A 19,899-nucleotide genomic window follows, 5' to 3' on the forward strand; every position below is an offset into this window, starting at 1 on the left:
GATAACATTGCTGCACGTAAGGCTTCCTCTTTTTCTCTGTGAATTTCATCTGACAACACTTGTTGTAGGTGTATACGTGGATCAGCATTGCATCTTGTATGAAAAACCAGTCCTAGAATCTGGTACCATGGGCACAAAAGGCAATACCCAAGTTGTGATTCCCCATCTCACCAAGTCGTACTCGTCTTCGCAAGATCCCCCAGAGAAGCGGACATTGTTGTGCACAGTCAAAAACTTCCCGAGTGCCATTACACACACACTGATTGAGGTGCGCTCTTTAAGTTTTTTCTTGACTAGCAGGGTCTGATAACAACACAGTGGGCTTGGCAAGAGTTCAACGCAATGTTTGTTAAGCTTGTGGAATCTGTCAATCAATATCTTTCGGAGCCTAACTACCTCGAGAGCTCCCTCAAATACTCTGGGCCTGACCCAGATTGTTTCATATCTGGTTACTTGAACAAGCCTTGACTTTCAAGGCATGTATTATCTGGGCTCGTCTGCAGTTCGAGGAAAAGTTTAACAATGCTATCCACCAGCTTCTCCACAGTCCTCCAAAGGATCATGTTCAACACCAGCACGGGCCAGCTGTTCTGGAGTGGACCGACGGGCACGGGCCAGACCCACTCAGGCTTGTGTTTGACTCTTCAGATGTATGTCACCCAGCATGTTGCTAGCCTAGACCTTTAGTACTGATTGTTTTCCTTAGCCCACACATCTTTCTCTTATCATTGCTGCAGCAAATCTTTGAGTCATGCCCTGCAATCTTCAAGAGAAACTGGAGGATTTTGGGCATTTTCACCTGGGTAAAGATCCCACCTCGAACATACTCTCCTAGGTCGGGAGTGTCACCGATGGTGAAAGTATCTGGTCCCTTCACTGTGACCTTGCAAGGATTACAACCATTCAGTTCAGTCATGTCCTGCACTTCGGTGAACGTGACAAAATCGCCATCTTCAAGACTTTGTCTTGATTCATCGAGGCATGTTACCAGCCATTCCTTGTCTTGTTTAATGATAGTATAGATACTAGGACGTCGGGGTTATAGTTCATAAGACTTACTTTTTCCACTGACACAATTATTCCAGTAAGAGCTTGCTCGCCTGTAGGATCCACACAAGTAAATTTTTGAACCAAAGTCATTAAAGACGGAGCTGATCATGATGATCAATAACATAAAAAAAGGAGCCGTAGCCATCACGTACCCAAAAAGACCACGGGTCTCCGCTGAGATAAAGTGAACACCATTCTGAATCCTGATGTGTCCAATCATTGATCTCAACTTGTTTCTCATAAGAGACGCCACATAAGACTTGAACAGTGGAGATTAATATGTGCGTATGAAATTAGGTGGTTGTAGTGGTGAAAGATGAGATCGCGGTGTAGCTGAATAGTAATATCGGAGGTGCCTGACCGTTTGCGATTGAAAACTTAAACCTACATTGAAGTCGGAGTCGCTGGCACTTCCGAAGCACTGTTGTGCTGTCACTGATAGAAAATGTATGTGACATACTGAGCATTACCAGAAAGATACGATACTACATGTGAAAAACAGTACAGTGACAGTCACGGTCAAATTACTATGAACAAATGCAAAGTTACCATCTATCGGTGTTGTGCGAGTTCCACAAGACATATCTGGTCCAAATGCAGAGTTGTAGTAATTGTAGTCATCATAAAAACCTCGACGGTCTTTGACTTCATGTTACATTTTGACACAGGTAGGACGAGCCGGCAATACTCCCCCTCCAAAACGAGGCAATGTTGATTCTTTTTGCGTGGATGAGCTGGGCTAAGATCACTGGCGGGAACATGATAGTACTGTATCTGAGCCCCTGCGCCATTGGATGTGCAGAATACTGCAACACAACCCTCAGGTGCTGGTCCATTAGCGCCACAGAAGGGGTCAGGACATGCAGTTGATACGAATCGTTTGCATAACCTGCCCTGCTCAAACCTCAGCGAGACTTTCAACAATGCATGATGCGTAAGCAATGCTAAAGAAAACTTCTTCTTCATTAACCAGGATAGTGGGCCTATGATCATAATAATAAAGTAAGTGAACAGTGAGCCGATGCCTTCATTTTGAAGGTCTCACCGTTGTCTCCATGTTTCTTGGCTCTAGCCTCAATGTTGTCCTGGATGTCACCCTCGTTAACAGTCCAAGGGTCAGATGCTGATGAGTTGAGATTAGCGGTCCGATTGTCTGTTGCTGGCCCGGAGGGGTTGAGCACTAAGTCGATATCCTCGGGGTTGGTGGTCCAGTGGGACAAGACATTAGAGGACGACAAGCTGGCATTTGTGATAGAACTGGAGGGGACTATTTTTTCGGGTGGGGGGGGTTATACTTCTCAGAGGTTGCACTATCAAATATGATTTTTGCCACATATCACAGAAAGAAACCAGGTCATTCCCTTCGAGTATCGCACCATTTAACCCCATGCCATAACTGAACCATCGTAAGCAATTGCATTACCACGAATATACTAAGCATTCCACTCACCTGGTAATGACATCGGGGCGTTTGAGTATTGTACGCTTCTGTCCATGTATTGCAACGGTACAATCCTTGCTCCCAATATTGTACAGTGTAGCTCGGTAGCCCTTTAAATTACTTCCAACAATGAATACCTCTTTACCGATAACGTGACTGAATGAGTCCACATTCGCATTGCGCAATTTCATCACAAATCTGATGGGTACGTTGGTCTGTAACAATTTAACAGGTGTTCGAGTTGAGCTGCATTGAACTTACGATTGTGTGGTCATGGGTGGACAGTATTGTCAAGCAAGCCTCTGGAATGTTGACACTTTGTACGACCCCCGTCGCCTCATACTCCGGCCCACGAGCGACACTCACCACATCCCCAGGTCTGACATCATAACCCCTGTCTTTCGTAAATTTGATTGTTGGGGGGAGGCGCATCCGTTGAACCATGACTGCAGGAACTTGAATACTTGGGGGTCCTAAGTTTGTATCGTCACCAGTGGTCAGCATAGGATTCACATCCCGGAACCACAGCATGGTCCCTCCCGAAGGAAACCAGTCTACGACGCCGCATTTCCCTATATGCTCTCTGAAAAGGACTTGTATAACATCCCTGATTTGAATATCATCGGGGTCGGGGGGAGGCTCAAAAAATTGCTGAGTTGGCAGCTGTGCTTGTAATGTGTGCTTCAAAGAGCGACGATCCAAATGGTACTTTGAAACTTTGACCTATGCATTAAGTTAGTTTTACAAGATTTGTACTGACACCATGGACCCACCTCTTCCTTCATAGAGGTTTGACAAATGTGAAATATGTCGTCTGTCATTGAAACAATGTGACCTTCTAAACCTAAGTATATACCCACTACGACTCTGACAGTATCGCCAACCCAAAACACGTGCTCGACGTCCTGGAGTCGAACTTCTGATTGTATTTTGTCTCCCTCGATGCTGTATTCCAAACGGACAGAACCAAATGTATGGTCTGTCGAGACTACTTCACCAATCTCTGCGCCAAATTCCCTGATGATGACCCTGGCTGAATCGCCCACGCGCAGGAACTCCAGTGAAAATGCCCGCTCAGCGATCTTCATGGAGGGCCTGTCCCATCCAGAGTCAATATGCAGTTGAATTTCTTCGGGATGAGGGGTGTTGACAACATTTAAGAGATCATGGTGAAAACTCTTTAGTAACAGCCCCTTGTAGTACTCTTCTCCTTTATACGAACATCCCACAACTTCCCCATCATGAATGATATCAGATACTGCATTGCCAGCCGGAAGGCGAGATCGGTCCAGCAATGCCACAGACCCCTTAGGCATAGGATAGGGAAAGTCCCGTAAAGCAACTAAGACCCAGACAAGAGGGTGACCAGACGGCGACTCGTTTGCCGACTTCAAATCTGTGACATAGGCCATGGCGTCCTTGTACTTGCCACGTATGATCCTTACCCACCCTGGACTGGACAGTTGGGATTGTGGATGTTCGACTATCGCACATTCTTTGTCCGAGATCCGAAAATAATCTTTCACGGAAAGTTTGTGTGATATCGGGAGTGATGATGCGATGGCCCGGGGACTCTCTGAGACTACGTAAAGTTGTCCCGGTACCCAGGGGGACACAATAACGGAGAATTTTTTACTTCGAAGGTGTTCTGCGACGTAGTCCGTGACAGTTCCTACCAAATAATGAGTTAGATGCTACGTGATTTAGATTAAACGTACTGTGAACGTTAAGCAAATACATCCTGTTGTCGATCGTGTCGGAGGACCAGGCAGCTCTGTAAGGAATGCGTCTGAGCCTTCCTGGTGGCTTGGAAGCGCGAGCTTGAGCGTCGTATGCGTTGAAGATCTCATCGATCTTCTTAGACAATGTATGTTTAGCTGACTGTCCCGGCAAGGTTGTGACTTTTCGTGGACGCGGAGGGAGGTCATACTCATCCCCCTCTTCTTCTTCTTCTTCTTCTTCTTCTTCTTCTTCTTCTTCCTCCTCATCATCGTCACCCTCTCCTGCTTCCCTGTCGATGAAAATACAATGTTTCACCTACATTTCCTTAGTGTAAGCTCATCGAAGTGAATGTTTCACTTACTTGTTTGCGCTTCGATGCAAATGTAGCTACAAGCATCGAACTCAATACAGAGGGCTCGGGTATGTACCTTCTTTTTAAGGCCATCAAATTATTCATAGCTTCATAGTCGTCGCCGTCACCAGAGAATACCGCAAGTTTGGCTTCTCTCCAGTCATCCTCGCGGTATCGATCGCCGAGGTATGATATTAATCCCTCTTCCGCCTGTCCGTAGGATAATTTGGACTTGAGGTATCGCTCTAGGAAAGACCACGTCCCTGCATCCTCAAGTGGGGATGGCGCATGGCACGTCCCTGTCACGATTATGCGCATGAGGAATAACTGCGACGAGTATCATCATCACTCACCATTCGAGTCATTCCTTATGCGCTTCGAGGGTGGTTCGTCAATCGGTAGTGCCGCGTGTTTGCCAGTCTGACTCGGAGTCATTACTAGCCTGAGTATTGCCGGGCTTTGCCTGTAACTAGTATAGTAGTCACGGTTGGCACGTACTAGTAGCCTGAGTCGAAGTGAACATTAATTTCGGTTTGCATAGGTAAAAGCCTCATTGTAACGTACTAATAGTAGTGTTTATTCAAGTTGGTATGCCAAGTTTACTTACTGGAAGTCGATCCCAGTGTAGTTAGCACGACTTTGATATATCGTATTGAGGCAGTGATCAGTGAGCAGAAAGAAGACTGCAAATGTACAGTGATTGGTATTTATAGTGAATGACTAATTTGGAACCACTACTGTGCTCAGACTAATTTGAAGACTCGTTGGAGTTACTAATACTAGACAATGAGAAATTCGATGATGATTGTGCCAGCCTGAGACTCCTCGGACACCAGCCTGCCAGTGGCGAGTGTGGTGGGTGACTTCTGTGCGCAAACACCTTTCTTTTGTACTACTACCGTGGTGACCATAGTCAATTCTTGAAGTGCCACCGTGGTGCGTGATGCCGCGGTTGCTGAAATTCTCAAGCTTATGCTGTGACTGGGAACTAACTTGAACTTGAATTTTCGGAATTGACTCAGAAGTCCCATTAATAGTATGCACTCACGACTATGACAAACTTCGGCACAGGTCGTGTAAGTGTGACCGACACCATAATGCACCGCTGCCTTTGCTAAAGGCCAAATCGCACGAATCGATATCGATATTGAAATTAGTAGCTAAACTACATATGTATGAGGAGGCAGGAAAAACCAACACTATTGATGACATAGCGGTTGATATAGTGAATGATTCTATGTTCAGACCCAGCCGGCAAATGCCGCGTGAATCTGAGTTTGAATTTAATCATTCACTATATCAGGACGTCTTTTCTCTAAGTGAACCCCTTTCCAGCTACCACGTCCCCGACTTGCATTGTTATCGCGGATCCACCCAAAAACCATCATCCTCAGGCATACCTTCACAATTGATTGATGATGGTATCATTGTTACTCAAAGTCTGTCATCCTTTCGGCAAAAATTGTGTATGTCTTTTCTGTTTCTCTGTGTCCTTGTTTTATTGACGAACTTCATTTTCAGATTGCCTGCTAGCACTGACTTGGGCGTAGCTTGTGTCTGTCTGCTTTGTTGCGAGAGTTTTCGCTGGTGTCAGTACAAGAGAAAAAATTGATGGTGAGCCAAACTCAGCTTTTTCTCGACCTTGTTCTAACAAGGCTCTGCCTAGCATGAAATTTGCAACAGAACAGGTATAACCATTCGGCGGTCGTGTTTTTCAAAGGGACTGACGAAGACCTGAGGCTGGATCAGTACAGAAATGAGGTTGGCGAGTCAGTGTGCTAGGGATAGGGCATCCAGTGAGTGTCGTAGACGAGGAGTCTCTCATACTGATTGAAGGAAGGGGTGTGCAGCATATCATAATCTCTTTTTGGAAGAGGCTGCCAATGCCTCTCAAACATGTTTATTTGCCTGACCCAGCCAGTACTCATGAGGATGTGTTTTCGGTAGGGAATGTCCACGGGAATTCATCCATGACTGTTGGCATTGGACTTTGAGACTTCGAGCTGCGTCGCTATGTGTGCCACCTCGGCATACTCTGATCTCAGCATGTTGCTGTGACTCAGAAATAAAATAAAATAAACAACCTCAATTAGAACATATCTCATTTCTAACTGCCTGGGACTCGTATATTATTTGTGAAAAAAAATAGAAAGGCGCGAAATAAAATGGAACTAAGTGGGGTTAATCGCTATAATGCCGATGAGTGTACTACTACTGGTACCTGCGCATGAGCTTACATCATGCGCACCAGTATTGTAGCATGGGGATTTGATTTCCCTCACAGCATCGATGGCGCTAGGATGGCGAGATTTTTTTATCGATGGCGCTTGATTGGCAAGATTTTTTATTATTACGCTATCGATGGCACTCGGATGACAAGTTGTTTTTGTGACACTTTGAGTTGATATATAAAGTGTCTCATTTCCTATGGCATTTAGACTACTACCACATCGTACAGCTTAGTATGACTATGGGTAACGATGAGAATACTCCCTCTCTTGACGAAGCATCACGCAAGCGCAGTGGTTCGGCGCTTCATATGGGTCCGCGTAAAAAGGCGTGAGTGGTTCAAGTTGCACTCTTGCTAGTGCGTTCCTGAATTTTCCTGAGCAGGACTTCATCAAATCCCCTTGTTCTGCACGGTTGACATTTTGGTCGTACTGTTTTTGCATTATGTAACTATCCTGCTCTCTTGACTGCAGGTATACTCCAGCTCGAAGAATTGCAGGACTCTCCCCTGGAGGATTTTCCAGCTGAGTGAGTTCAGTTGCGTCTATTAGTAGCCGCCGCAAGTATTCTCACCCTACCGCTGACATCAGTGTTCAACGGGAACACAGGGTATTCATAGAGTTACTAGATTCGTATCCTGGTCTGATGGATCATCTAACAAACGGCGAGGAGGAGGATATTATTTATGTGGGAGAAATGGTAAGTTTTGTATGTTGGAAGTTCATCATACTCACCTTTTGCAGCTGGGTAAAGGGGCTTCTGGTGCACGAGGAGACGATACTAAAACCCTCAAAGCTGCTGTCCTCGAATGGCTTGTGCCCAGAGGACAGGCAGTCATACCACCTCTCTCACAAAACATCAAGTCCGACCAGGGGTTTAATCATGAGGTTACTGGTGCGTTACTCTGTCCCGCAGGCCTCGACTGGTTGAATGCAGAGTAAGTCTCAAATCATATCTTCCCTTAATCTAAATATCATGACGCTACCCAGAACTAAGCAGAGTCTTAAGAGCGGTGAAACCGCAGTTCGTGGTGATCAGTGGCCTATTTTCTTATATTCTGGCTATGTTTACGATTCCGAAGATCCATGGAAGGGATTATTAAGAAGTGAGATACTCGTCTTTGTAAGTTAATTCTACGATAAAGTTCTTACCTTTAACAATTACATTTGACAGGGTTTCAAACATGTATTTACATCTCCCAGCTCAGTGGATAAGGAACCCAAAGCTACGCGCTCCGGCAATGCGTACCTCCATGGCATGAAGAGCGTGACAAAAGGTTCCCTTGCATATATTGCAACGCAGGCGCGTATGAAATCTGATCCTTCGTTCGTCTCGTGGCTGATTATTCCTTCAGATTCGGTTTCGTTAAGTTCCTCGTCTGTATTCTCACGGACAGACACAGTCACAGATTCCGAAAATTTCTACCATAGTATTCTCGACCTGTTGGAAGATCCTGACGAAAGTGAAGAAGTATGTGACCTGATGATGTGGTGGACTCGGTTCGTAATCATGCATTATATCTCGAGCTCTAAGTTAATATATTTTACAGTCGGGTGTTCCCTAATTCTTCCTCTTCACAACGCAGCGTCAGCAAAAACAGCGCGCTGTCAAAAATCCGGGAAAGACGTGCTGCCCTTCGAGAATGGACTATTGCTGATGTTCATTAGTCCATTGTATTTCGTAGCTGTACTGCGCTGTAATGCCTGTGAATCCTAGTAATGCAATCAAAGAATTCTCCATAATGTATAATGCAGCACCATGAGCTAGTAATAATAGCATGGGAACCCTCCTACCCAGAGAGGGTTGTGACTCATTGTTGTGCCCTGTCACACTGTCAATGATTGTAGATCTCACCACTGTAGTCTACCTATATAAAGTCAGATGTATTAGTTGGGATGCCAGCAGCTTGTTAACACCAGGCAGCCCATTGTTGTGCCCTGTCACACCATCAATGATTGTACATCCCACCACTGTAGTCTACCTATATAAAGTCAGATGTATTAGTTGGGATGCCAGCAGCTCGTTAACACCAGGCAACCCATTGTTGTGCCCTGTCACACTGTCAATGATTGTAGATTCTGCCACTGTAGTCTACCTATATAAAGTCAGATGTATTAGTTGGGATGCCAGCAGCTTGCTAACATCAGGCGACCCATTATTATCCCCTGTCACACTGTCAATGATTGTGGATCCCACCACTGTAGTCTACCTATATAAAGCTAGGTGTGTTAGGTGGATTTGATAACAGCTTAACAGTGTGTTGATAGATTCTAATAGGTCTAACAATATTGTAGCTTTGGCAGATTCTGCCAATGTAGTCTACCTATCTATTCCTTTATTATTTGGTCTGCAATTATGATATATATTTTCTATATTAGGTATTAGGTACAGTTAGTTAAATCTTTGTCATACAGAAGTCAGATGCCTGATGGATGCGATGGTTGGTTCCAGGAGGTACTGGAGTGCATATGAGGTACCATTTGCACGAGGGCCATGTTCACAGTGATTGTTTCTGTGTACCTGTAAGGATATCGACAGATTACCGATCAACTGTGATACTGACTCCTGATGCCCATTAGATACAGAGAACTGTTCCTCCAGTGCTGTTAGCCTTAAACTAATCCTCTGTTCCACCAAATCTACCCTCGCATGCAAAGCATCCATCTGCTCGTCAGTTTCCAGGAGATCGAATCTCCTACCGAGGTCATGTATGCTTTGCAATATGTCTCTTGCGGTGGGTTCAGGCTCTGAGGGGGTGGCTGCCATGGATGGTATGACAGGTGCTGGCATGTTAACCGGTGGGGGTTGTAGAGATCTGAATGACTGCATATTACGTGATGCCTGCATGTTTGGATCCTCCAGCTGTAGGGACTGGTGTCGGACAGATGGGTGGTGACATACAAGCAGAAGGTGACACTGATACACCTAATGAGTTAGAGGCTGATGAGCATGATCCTGATGGCCAGGAACAGACATTTTTTTGACCAAATTTTGACTTTCTCCCCAGTAACTACTAACAAAGTGGTCGGACACAAATTTTTGGACAGAATGCCCTTGGGCTTCTAGGCCACATGTCAAATTTTTATTGTTTTTAGTAGGAACAAATACTAGGTCATCGTATTTCTGCCGACTTCTGCCAACCACCCTTGACCTACTGCCGGCAATTGCCGCTTGGCAATTGCCACTGGCAGAATGGCAGCATTCTGCCAACAACACTACCAGTGCAGTATCACACAGTGGCGATATCCAGATGCCTCAAACTGATGCAAAGACACGGATATGGAGGCTAAGGAATGTACGACGACAATCGAGACGCCGTCAAACGCAACATAACCGTGAAACACGACAGAACAAGCATGGCAGTGATGTGATGAGAGGCAAGCGAATTGACCAGCCATGAGCAAAAGTTTTGGGGGGTGTCAAAGTGATGGGTGTGATATTGTGGGTAATAGAGTGCATCACAGTATATGGGATAATCATTTATATCATGTGCGATCAGAGGCGGTGGGCAGTCGCGCTCGTCGACTACTCGAGCCGCGCGGCACGGAGACTTCATGACAAACGTCCTGCAAAGGCCTCAGTTCGCAAACGAGAAACAAGACAAGCTGATCTCACATTCCAGGGGGGATTCCAGTGGGGACGCACAGACGTCTGACAACGCACGCAATAGAGACAGGCAGAGCAAAAACCAAGAGTCGACGTTCAAGGAATGGAAATCGGATGGGTTCAAAAACTTTGCGGCCGTTCGGGAGCAAGCGTGAGAACAGCAGAATCGTGGGAATTTGATGCACGATCAAGGGGCCAATTGAGTACTACAGAACCTGGCTTAGGAAGTCAGGGATCCCTTTCCTGTAAATCAGACTCTCCGAGGTCATCTCTTCCATAATCTCGATTGCAATCTCGCCGTTTTGGCCGCGCCCAAACACGACCTGAGGATTTTTTCCCGATAAGGATTGAAGCTCCGGAGTATTCATCAACACCTCTAGCGTGCGTTTCAATATCGCATCCAACGGATCATTGCTTTGACCTGCGCTGGGACCCAGGGAACTCTTAGCTGCGGGGGATGGTACGGCGAAATGTGTTTCGCTATTCAGATAGGAAGGTAGGTCTGAATCTTGTGGTATTCGATGGCCGTCAGGTTTTCGCTGTTCGAGATGGGTAATTTGGGGAGTAGAGTCCAGCGAAGAGTTGATGATTTGCTGACAGCGGATAAAGGTTTGCTCTGGCAATTCCATTCGCGATTTGAATCCAAGTTCTCCGCAGAGACTTGGAGTGTGTACGATCAGCACATAGGAACATGTTTTTGCTTCTCTTACAAGAAGAGATAGAATCCATCATCGTCATCGAGCAATGGAACTGTACTAATAATTTGAGCACGTTGCGGGAATTTTTTTTGAAATAACGTTACCTGAACTTCAACTTCACGAGATTTTCCCGTCTTATCACAGAATGTGCCATCACCTCATCGTTGAACGAGATAACGAGAGCCTAGACCCATGAACAACTTCAAGGTGTCCGACCTGAGCATGCCGATCCGTGACGGCTACGTCCGCTCCTGAATCTTGTGCGGAGGGGGCGCGTCCTAAAGTAAACGCTTCCCACTAGACAATCACTTACAAAGTATTAATCAAATAATACAACACATACTTCTGGGTCCTCAGTGGGTTCTTAAGCTCCCGTACACGCGAGTGAATCATACGCTGCCAAATGGAAAGATCATACCTGGTGAGCGAGGTTGCGTATGAGTGAGTTCCTTGAACTGCCTTGTTTCTTGATTGCGACAGTATGAATAAGTGAACCACGTTTGCCAGTATTTCATTCTGGAAGATGGTCTTCTGGACCGGAATAAAGTAGCCTCGCCTGAACTGAGGAGAGAGTAAAAAACAAAGTGAAAACTATAGCTTGAGGAGGTAGCATGCTAATCGTGACGTACGTAAAGCGAAACCGACTCTTCCTCAACATACGACAGCAGTTCTGAAATCGATTAGTTTAACGATGTCGCCCTGTGTCATGACGCAGTTGTCGAGCTTTAGATCTCTATGTGCTAGGCCTAGAGAGCGAAGGTATGCGACGCCGTTGCAGATCTGACGGAAGACGCAGAAAATTTCTGGACGTAGCATGCGGCCAGACACGACGACGCTGAAGAGGTCGTAGGGAACATACTCCATGACCTGTCGGGGATGAGAGGAGGAAGTTGTTGTGAACGAGCGATAATCTAACCTCATAGTAATGGCCATGATCGCAGACGATGTTGACTGTTTCGATAACCGATTCGCCGGAACGTCTTGGGCGAAATTGCTTGACAGCATAGATACTAGACAGCACCTCCTGCTTTACTTCGTGCACAAATGAGGCAAACTGTGCCACCCGCACCGGTACCGAGTACACGGCCCCACTTGCCATACTTTTTGGATAGATGAGTGTGAATGGCTTTGGAGAGGGAAAGAATCGGAACAGCAGTGGGGGTTCCTGGGGGACTTTGTGATGGACGTTTAGACAATAGAGATGTGGATGGAGGAAAAGATTTTTGAGGGAAGGATTTGTCCTTTTCGCGGTCACGGGCCTTATGTATGAAGCTGAATGGCGAGGACTTGCGAGTGATTATTATGATTATGGGAACTGCTTGTATTACGGCATTCGTGTCGAAATCATTACCCCTTCGCTGATCTGCAGGTTGAATTTGTGGCTCTGGGAGGAGTATGGGAAGATGAAGCATTGGAGGATGGTGAGACGCTGGAAGATGCAGAAGCAGTATGAGAATGAGAATGAGAATGAGGTATATGGTGATTGAGAAAACGTTTGAGGTCATGAAGAGGGTCATGTTTAGCGGGTGAGGTTGTGCCTGGAGACTGCTGCTTGAGAGCGGATGAAGATGACTTTCAGGAAAACCGAAAACGAGACTGCGTTGCAGTGTCGGGAGACTGAAAAAATGAGTTAGTAAAGTTAAATGGAGTAGCAATTGAGCTGACATTAATATGGTTTCAAGTGGCAAGACAACCATTGCGGTTGATGTCTGGGATGGTGAGGAGAGAATTAGGATGACGCTCGCTGTTAGAATCTGGACTACTAGGTGGAGAAGGGTCATTATTAGAAATACAAAGTTGCTGCATTGGAATTGTTGAGAGCATCACGGGCTTCGACGAGGAGGAGGGCGATGATGGTGATGGTTGGAGCTGAGTGTGTAAGTAATTGAAAGGTTGGAAGACTAAAACTATAGCGGCTCGCATCAAACTAACTGACAAGACATCGCTGAGGATAGGCCAGACAGGCATTTTGACACAATATTGCGAGATATGATCACATGTAAATATATATTTGATTGACGAGATCCTCAGCCCTCTTGATATACTGCTCCATCAGTTTCAAGATCTCCTTCTTGACGTTGCTCAACTGCTGTATCTTTGGCGTCTTGGTGGCAATGGTGCCTAATGATTGAGGGTTAGCTACGTACAGGAAGGAATTTGATATAACAAGATTAGTTAACAGGAACGGGAAGGATATGACACATAGTTGAAGACGAAAAAAGTCGGTTTGGCAGAAGTAAGAAGACTGACCCGCTGCTGCTTTGCGCCTCCCAGTGAAGTGAAGAAATTGAGACCGCAAGCGACAATATTGGCTATGTTGCCTAGAGAGCCGTTAGTATTAACCAGACTTCGTAACCATCGTCCACCATACTTGTTGAACAATCAGGAGGTCACTATCAGGCGTATTCGAACGATTCGACATATACCGTCATGCTCGGTCCTCCACTGAGAATACTGGGAGGTCCAGAGACAGGGAAGCAAAGTGTATGATGGACAGCACGTGCCATACTCTGAGGTCCGCAAACTAATGTAATACCCGTAAGTTGTACATCATTGGAGGCCAGCGGAATTGGTGCTTACCGCTCACAGACATGATGCTCCCCGGTGAATGTCAGGATTCTGGCCGGTCTGGGTAGAAGTCTGGGCACCCCTCGGTACACTCGGCAAATTCAGGTGGAGCCGAAGCAGCGTGTGGCCCACGGTTATTATTATCATCCCACCCCTTTGCTGCCCGCTGCCCGCCAACTGTCAGGAATGCTGCCTCTATGATACTCGGTACGCCTGCTCTTCGTCTTCCTGGCTTGCCTTATTCACATCACGCTCCTTCCCCCTTTTTCTGGACGTGATGTCCATGGCCCATGCGTTGGTATGCAGTCCCTGGCGGCAGCGGGTGAAGTGTGATGTGACTGGTGGGAGAGGTGGGTAGGGGGCGTAGCTATTTTGACGCGGTCCTGCCGCGCCTGCCGCGGTCGTGACGCGGCCGTGATGCGGCGTGACGCGCATGTGACGCGGCACTGACGAGCCTTGACGCGGCACTAACCAGCCTTTGACGCGGCCACTGACACGCCATTCCTATATTCTATATTCCACTTCCAGATCAAGTTGGATGAGTTCACGACCATTCCTTTGTTACTTTATTTGCCTCAGAGCCATGTACAACTAGGTATACATAAGCCAATGACTATTTTCTTTTCCTTCCTCTCTGGACCCTTCGAGCCTGTGGAGCACAGGGCAGACATTCTTCGGCTGGCAGAGAAGGAACTACAGTTTCGGATAGCTCGTCTGCAGACTCCAAAGATGTAGCATCAGAGTTATCACTGAATAAGGGGCTGTGCTGTCAATCACATAGTAAGTTAGATATCTATTGAACGGAGCAGGTAATGTCTTCCTCACTTGAAGTTCACTCTCGCTATAATCTCTTACAGAAACCCATCATTGCTGGTTGCCTGCAGGTCCTGCTTCTTCGGAATCCTCGAACATCCTTGCTTCTAGTGCGGTCAGACACTCGAGGTTGACGTCAGCCACAAAGCTATTGGTAGGATAGCTTATCATGAGATCAGCCCAAGCCATCTTCAACAGCATGCTATCGTTCCATTCTTCGTTTCGAGCTTCAATGCGTTTTTTGAAATCACTGGCCTTTCGATGAGCGACTACGAGAGTGAAAGCATGCACCAAAGGCATGCCACCAAGCCATTTTTCGACTTGACCGGAGGCACCTGGAACATTCTCCGAGAACCAATGTGCAATTTTGGCATACTCGTGAGATGGAATGTCACCACAAAATGGTATGCTGTATGCACCCACACCATCTGGCTTCTTCTTCGATCGCAAGATGTAGTCTATCACAGGGTATGCCTCCGCACCATATTGGTTCAAGTCTGGACTGTCAAGGAGCTTCTGAAACGAAGCAATATGTGGTAGTAGGATGTCGTCCAGTTCTTTTGATACTTCTGCTGACATGAAGTTTTGAATCAAGTCTTCTTCGCGAGGGGTATCCCAAGAGTGGATCCATTCTCCGAGCTACACAATACTTCGTGTCAAGAGGACCGCGAGTATAACCAGTCACTGTCACTCACACAAATCTCATGCCTCTTAGCTTGGTCCTGCCAAAGTTCATCCACGAGATCCCCTTGCTCAACATCACCAGGAGGTGATCCCAAAGTTAATGGGAATCTGCAACCGCGCCACCAGACCACCTGCCAGCGTACTCGGTTGCGTGCACTAGCAGGGAGGCTAACAGTGTCATAGGACTGAATCAGCCGCACAGGATATCAATACTTCCTGAGGCGAGCCAGAGCTCCTTTGCCAGCACTATAGGTGAGTGATCAGCCATATCTCGATTCTCAGCTAGGGTTGGAAATCAAAAAACAAACATCAGACGTGTGTGAAGTGGAGTCGGTTTCTTCTTTGTTGTGGCTTTTCTGCTGCTCCTGAGTTACGGATGTCAGTTTATGTGAGAGGCACAGTTGTTTAAACTTACTTGCGGGTAGGTGGCACTTTTGACTCCTGGGTTGAGCATCCATCGCAATAAAATGCTGCCTTTGGATGAAGATTGCTGGCTCGGCCACCTCTCTGACAAGCAATGTGTGACCAATTTTCACACAGATCACATCGGATTGTCTTTTGACCACCTGCAACTTCATGGCCATTGCCAAGAGCCCCACACCTACAATCAAATGTATAGTCAGATGCTTCACTCTCTCCGTCGTCCAGCTCTAATGGTTTCTTTATCTTGGATGTGGACAGTGATTCCTCTTCGTTGCGAGATGCCTGAAGGACCAATGGATCCTCGATTGGCTCGGTACACCGGCCTGGTCAGACGGCTTTTCACCCTCGTTTATGGATGGCCGATCTTCAGTTTCCAATACCGGTGACAAGATCCGAAGTTTTTTCGTTTTTGTGCCAGAACGTTGGCGTTGGGGTGGGGCTTTGTTCTTGGAATTACTGCCTGTGTTCAGTGTTACCACCTGCTTGTATTCTATATTCTGTGTAGTTGCAGGGTTTTTGAGCCAAATAAGATTGTCTGGATCAACAGCAGCCACTGCAGTGCGAGACAAAGAAATGATAGGAATTGAACTTGGTGACTGCAGATCACATTCGACATGAACATGGTGCAAACGTTCTGCGGCTGCTATTTGATGTTCAGCAAAGAAGTTCTGCGCATCAGAGCCACCACGTAGCCTATACACAACACCATGAACATTGAAGCCTCCTGGTGCCGGGATGTCATGCAAATTGCCCACAAGATGGCTCTTGACAGTTGCATTCTTCAACAATTGTGCATATCCTCCATGAGAAAGGTCATCGTAATGGTAGACCCTCTTGCCGTCCAGTGAGTAGCGAGTAATAAAGTGTGCCAGCTTTGGTGTAGGGTCACAAAAGGCAAGGCCAACCACATCGTAAACGAGGGAACACTGTTCTTCGGCTTCTTTTGTGAGGGGCCTTATGTGCTTGGGAATGTTCCATTTGTTGTCGTGATGAAGAACATCACCGAACTCGACTATCAACATCACAGGAATTCCAAGATACAAAGTGATGAAATTGGGGGAGCCATCACATAAAACCTGTGCATCCAAAGTTCGCCAGCAATAAGTCTTAGAAGTGGCCTCCTTGTTCACGCGAATGAGATCACGAAACCAAGCAGCTAGATCGCCCTTGTATTGAGCTGAGAGTTTGACATTAAGCTGAAAATGACACTTTGGGTGCGGTTGACGTGGTATTTGCCAGTGCATTGGGCCTCCTGAAGTACCAGAGCAAAATTGTAGGTCTATGATCTGTGCCTCGAAGAAAGTGCGAGCAAGGTATGTCTCTTCAGGTGGCATCTTATGCAGCAGTAGTCGGAATGCCCTTCCTAGCCAGCCCTAGTGTAAGGTACTACTATTAGTGAAACTCTAATTTGCGAAATACAACAGCACACTTACAAATACTCCGTCTGCACTTGATATATCCTTGATGATTCGTGTGGCCCTCAGATTCTTGCGGAACCCATCACGTTGAGTCGTCAAGATACGAGATGCATTAGATGTCTGATCAATGCTCATATGAACTTTCATGACCTGATTCAGAGCCCATAAGGGATGTTCCTCACGGATTCCAAGGAAGCGTGGCTGGAAGACAGTATAAAAGTGAGGGTGTATGGTAATGAACATGAGCTCCAGGCATGTATCAAGCCAACATGAGTTTTGAGACCAGGGATAACTGGGGCGCGAGCTCAGTGGATGGTTAGTGATGTTGGAGTCGAGCGAATTGTCAGAATCTGAATCTAAGTCTTCTTTGGATGCCTGTTGCTTGTCGCGAGATTTTGAATGAGTTCTCAGAAGCTGTCACGAGGTATCAGGAGGGCGTCCATCGTTTTTTCTGGACTTGGACCGATGTGATCGTGGTGCTCTTTCTGGATGAGTACGACCATGTATTTGTAGATTGGTTTGCCAGCTCTTGGCTGCTCCATAGCGAATTGGAGCACCCACTGATGGAAACAAGGGGTGTTTAATATCAAATTAACACTGACAATATACAACATACCACTTCGGCCAGCTGCACGTAGTTGAAAACTTTCCATAAAAACCTGCAAGCAAAGCAGCCCCTCCATCAAGTTGTAGCGCTTGCCAACTGTGGCATATAGCTTTGCATGCATCGCTTCTTCTGCATTAGTAGAGTTTGGCATTGCCTGGAATAGACCCGTTTTCATCTTCTGAAACGGAGGAAACAGCATCTGGGCATGGCTGTCACGAAGCCACCACTCTAGCCATGGCTTTGTCTTGGGATAGTCTCGTAAAAGGGATGCAACCTTTTGCTTGAAAGTGTCCATATCCAAGACCAACAGCAGGGCCAGGGCACGACTCTGAAAGTTGTCCGCTTTGGCAGGGTCAATAACTCCACTGATTTTTTTGACACGTGTGACCTGAGACCGGTAATGCTGCTGACAGCCTTTGAGGAGTGCTCCTGCTGCATCTTCAAGTTCAGCCTGAGAACGTGAATCCTCACGATTGGTCCAGAACATAATGAATGCTTGAGTAAACCCAACTCGTTCGGCCTTGCTGAAGTCAACAACCTGGATCAGCAAATGTCAGAATGAACACTATGTACCAGTAACTGGAGCCTTACATTGCCAAACAATTCATCATTGACTTCACGCCCGTGCTTCTCGCATTCATCTGCCATGGAGTTGAAAAGGACAAGAAAATGTAATCGGTAGTGCTCGGCTGAACCTCCATTTGCATAGGTCATGAGTCCAGGTACTCAGCATGCAAGCAAAGCAGAGTATGTCGAACTAATTATAAGAAGATCCTTAGATGAGTACCAAAATCCATGTGCTGCATCCAAAACAATGCCATTCACAGCCTCGTCCTCGATGAAGTCGGTCACCAGTTGTGACACCATGAATTGAGTTTGAACAACAACGACAGTCACTGCTTCGAATTGAGAATACAAAACATATCCTGGATGGTTCTTCTGGAATTCTGCGAAGTCATCAACGAAGTTCCGAGTGGACTTGCCCCGTAGTGCTTGCAGCTCGGCCTTGACACGGTCCTGGTTGAGAAGCACTGTGGAGATCGTTGCAACAGATTCACGGGTACCAGTAAGGCTGTTACGACCAGCAATTAATGCCGCAGGGCCAGCAGCAGGATTTTCGAAGACAATTTGTTCGAATCTTGTCCGCTCGTCACGAGATAGATGCAAGATGTGAGTTTGTTTTGGATGGTGGTGAATGCCCTTGTGAATGTAGTAGACGCCTCCTTTGAATGAATACAACACTGATGTGACACCGCAGTCGATGTGCTTGAGCTGACTACCACAAAGGCACGATGCATTGAGTTGTCCCATGATACCAGCCCGGCGGGTCTGCGGACGTGTGACTACCTCACAGGTAGGTTCATCACAAGTAATGACACCCAGGCAAACACATCTTGTCTTTTTGCCTTGCGACCACGCGAGTGCCGACTCTGACCCCCTCTTGTCTCCTCCTCCTGGCTGACAAGCCCAATGTTCACTAAGATTATCAGTTCTCAATACCTCCTCCCATGTGAATAACCTTTCAAAGTCACCGTCCGGCCATGGGTCCCATAACTCATCTCCACCGCCAGATTTGGGATGTAGTGAATTGGATGATTGATCCAGACCATGGCGTTGATTTGTTCGGGCTGCAGAAGGACTAACACTTCGGGTACGCCGGCGTGGTATAGACTTTGTGTCTGTGCAGAGTTCAAATAACTCCTGTGAGTGATGTTTCATGTGTTGAGGGAGGGGTGGTGGATTTGGGACGGAGTGTGCAGGGTCATGTGATGGCTGAGCGGTCTGCACGGAGGCCGGAAGATAAGCTATTACATTGCCTGTTCTATTTGTCAAATCTGAGTTCACAAGGAGAATATGTCGGATGACGCACCTGAACGGTCATAGCAGGGTATGAGGTCCCCAAAACTCAGCAGCGGACCCGGCCGATCTGGATAATTTTGATTCTCTGTCTCGTTGGGATAGAAAAAGTTGAATATATGTTTGATTAATTCCTAAAAGATGGTTATAACAAGTTTACTCCGTATTTCAAAGCACTCACAAAGGCCATGATACGATTTACAGAAGCGCGATAATAAAGGTTTCTTCTCGAGCCCAGAGGAGACAAAACGAAAGAATGCTTAGTAAAACAAATTTATTACTGCCTATGGACAATTACAGTGTACGACGTCTAATTCTGTCAGGATGAAAAGGAACACTGTTAGAATATCAATTATTATGACAGATCTAAAATAAAATATACCTAAGTTATACGGACAGTGTGACAGTTGAGGTGGTGAGGTTTGATGCGG

The 19,899-nt window shown here is 46.4% G+C and overlaps 6 protein-coding genes across 6 annotated transcripts; 2 read left to right on the plus strand and 4 right to left on the minus strand.

Annotated features, from left to right (window-relative positions):
• Positions 1 to 71: 71 nt before the first annotated feature.
• Positions 72 to 468, plus strand: HD556DRAFT_1464093 (uncharacterized protein; the record flags this gene model as incomplete). Its single annotated transcript, XM_041308310.1, has 2 exons — positions 72 to 268; positions 319 to 468. The coding sequence occupies exons 1-2, from the start codon at positions 128 to 130 to the stop codon at positions 466 to 468; spliced, it is 291 nt and encodes a 96-aa protein (XP_041151952.1). The 5' UTR covers positions 72 to 127.
• Positions 469 to 1,602: 1,134 nt separating this feature from the next.
• HD556DRAFT_1464096 (uncharacterized protein) lies at positions 1,603 to 5,000 on the minus strand (the record flags this gene model as incomplete). Its single annotated transcript, XM_041308311.1, has 9 exons — positions 1,603 to 2,033; positions 2,096 to 2,317; positions 2,391 to 2,446; positions 2,501 to 2,706; positions 2,753 to 3,214; positions 3,265 to 4,163; positions 4,210 to 4,528; positions 4,575 to 4,864; positions 4,919 to 5,000. The coding sequence occupies 9 exons, from the start codon at positions 4,998 to 5,000 to the stop codon at positions 1,603 to 1,605; spliced, it is 2,967 nt and encodes a 988-aa protein (XP_041151953.1).
• A 2,212-nt stretch (positions 5,001 to 7,212) lies between these two features.
• Positions 7,213 to 8,461, plus strand: HD556DRAFT_1251272 (uncharacterized protein; the record flags this gene model as incomplete). Its single annotated transcript, XM_041299000.1, has 7 exons — positions 7,213 to 7,322; positions 7,385 to 7,493; positions 7,538 to 7,731; positions 7,784 to 7,916; positions 7,968 to 8,100; positions 8,149 to 8,293; positions 8,344 to 8,461. Coding segments are annotated over 7 exons (942 nt in total), but the record flags the coding sequence as incomplete, so codon positions are not given.
• A 3,288-nt stretch (positions 8,462 to 11,749) lies between these two features.
• On the minus strand, positions 11,750 to 12,197 carry HD556DRAFT_1315042 (kinase-like domain-containing protein; the record flags this gene model as incomplete). The annotated part of the gene is made up of 2 exons (XM_041301065.1): positions 11,750 to 11,965; positions 12,015 to 12,197. 2 exons carry the CDS (start codon positions 12,195 to 12,197, stop codon positions 11,750 to 11,752), a joined length of 399 nt encoding a protein of 132 aa, XP_041151955.1.
• A 2,333-nt stretch (positions 12,198 to 14,530) lies between these two features.
• HD556DRAFT_1451737 (uncharacterized protein) lies at positions 14,531 to 18,259 on the minus strand (the record flags this gene model as incomplete). Its single annotated transcript, XM_041308018.1, has 9 exons — positions 14,531 to 15,118; positions 15,175 to 15,348; positions 15,472 to 15,528; positions 15,579 to 15,670; positions 15,727 to 15,868; positions 15,904 to 16,959; positions 17,020 to 17,418; positions 17,607 to 18,149; positions 18,203 to 18,259. The coding sequence occupies 9 exons, from the start codon at positions 18,257 to 18,259 to the stop codon at positions 14,531 to 14,533; spliced, it is 3,108 nt and encodes a 1,035-aa protein (XP_041151956.1).
• On the minus strand, positions 18,231 to 19,658 carry HD556DRAFT_1532002 (uncharacterized protein; the record flags this gene model as incomplete). Its single annotated transcript, XM_041309519.1, has 3 exons — positions 18,231 to 19,428; positions 19,482 to 19,602; positions 19,650 to 19,658. The coding sequence occupies 3 exons, from the start codon at positions 19,656 to 19,658 to the stop codon at positions 18,338 to 18,340; spliced, it is 1,221 nt and encodes a 406-aa protein (XP_041151957.1). The 3' UTR covers positions 18,231 to 18,337.
• Between the last annotated feature and the right edge of the window lie 241 nt (positions 19,659 to 19,899).

Source organism: Suillus plorans (genome assembly GCF_016647745.1).
Source record: "Suillus plorans strain S12 chromosome Unknown HD556scaffold_143, whole genome shotgun sequence".
Lineage (NCBI taxonomy): Eukaryota > Fungi > Basidiomycota > Agaricomycetes > Boletales > Suillaceae > Suillus > Suillus plorans.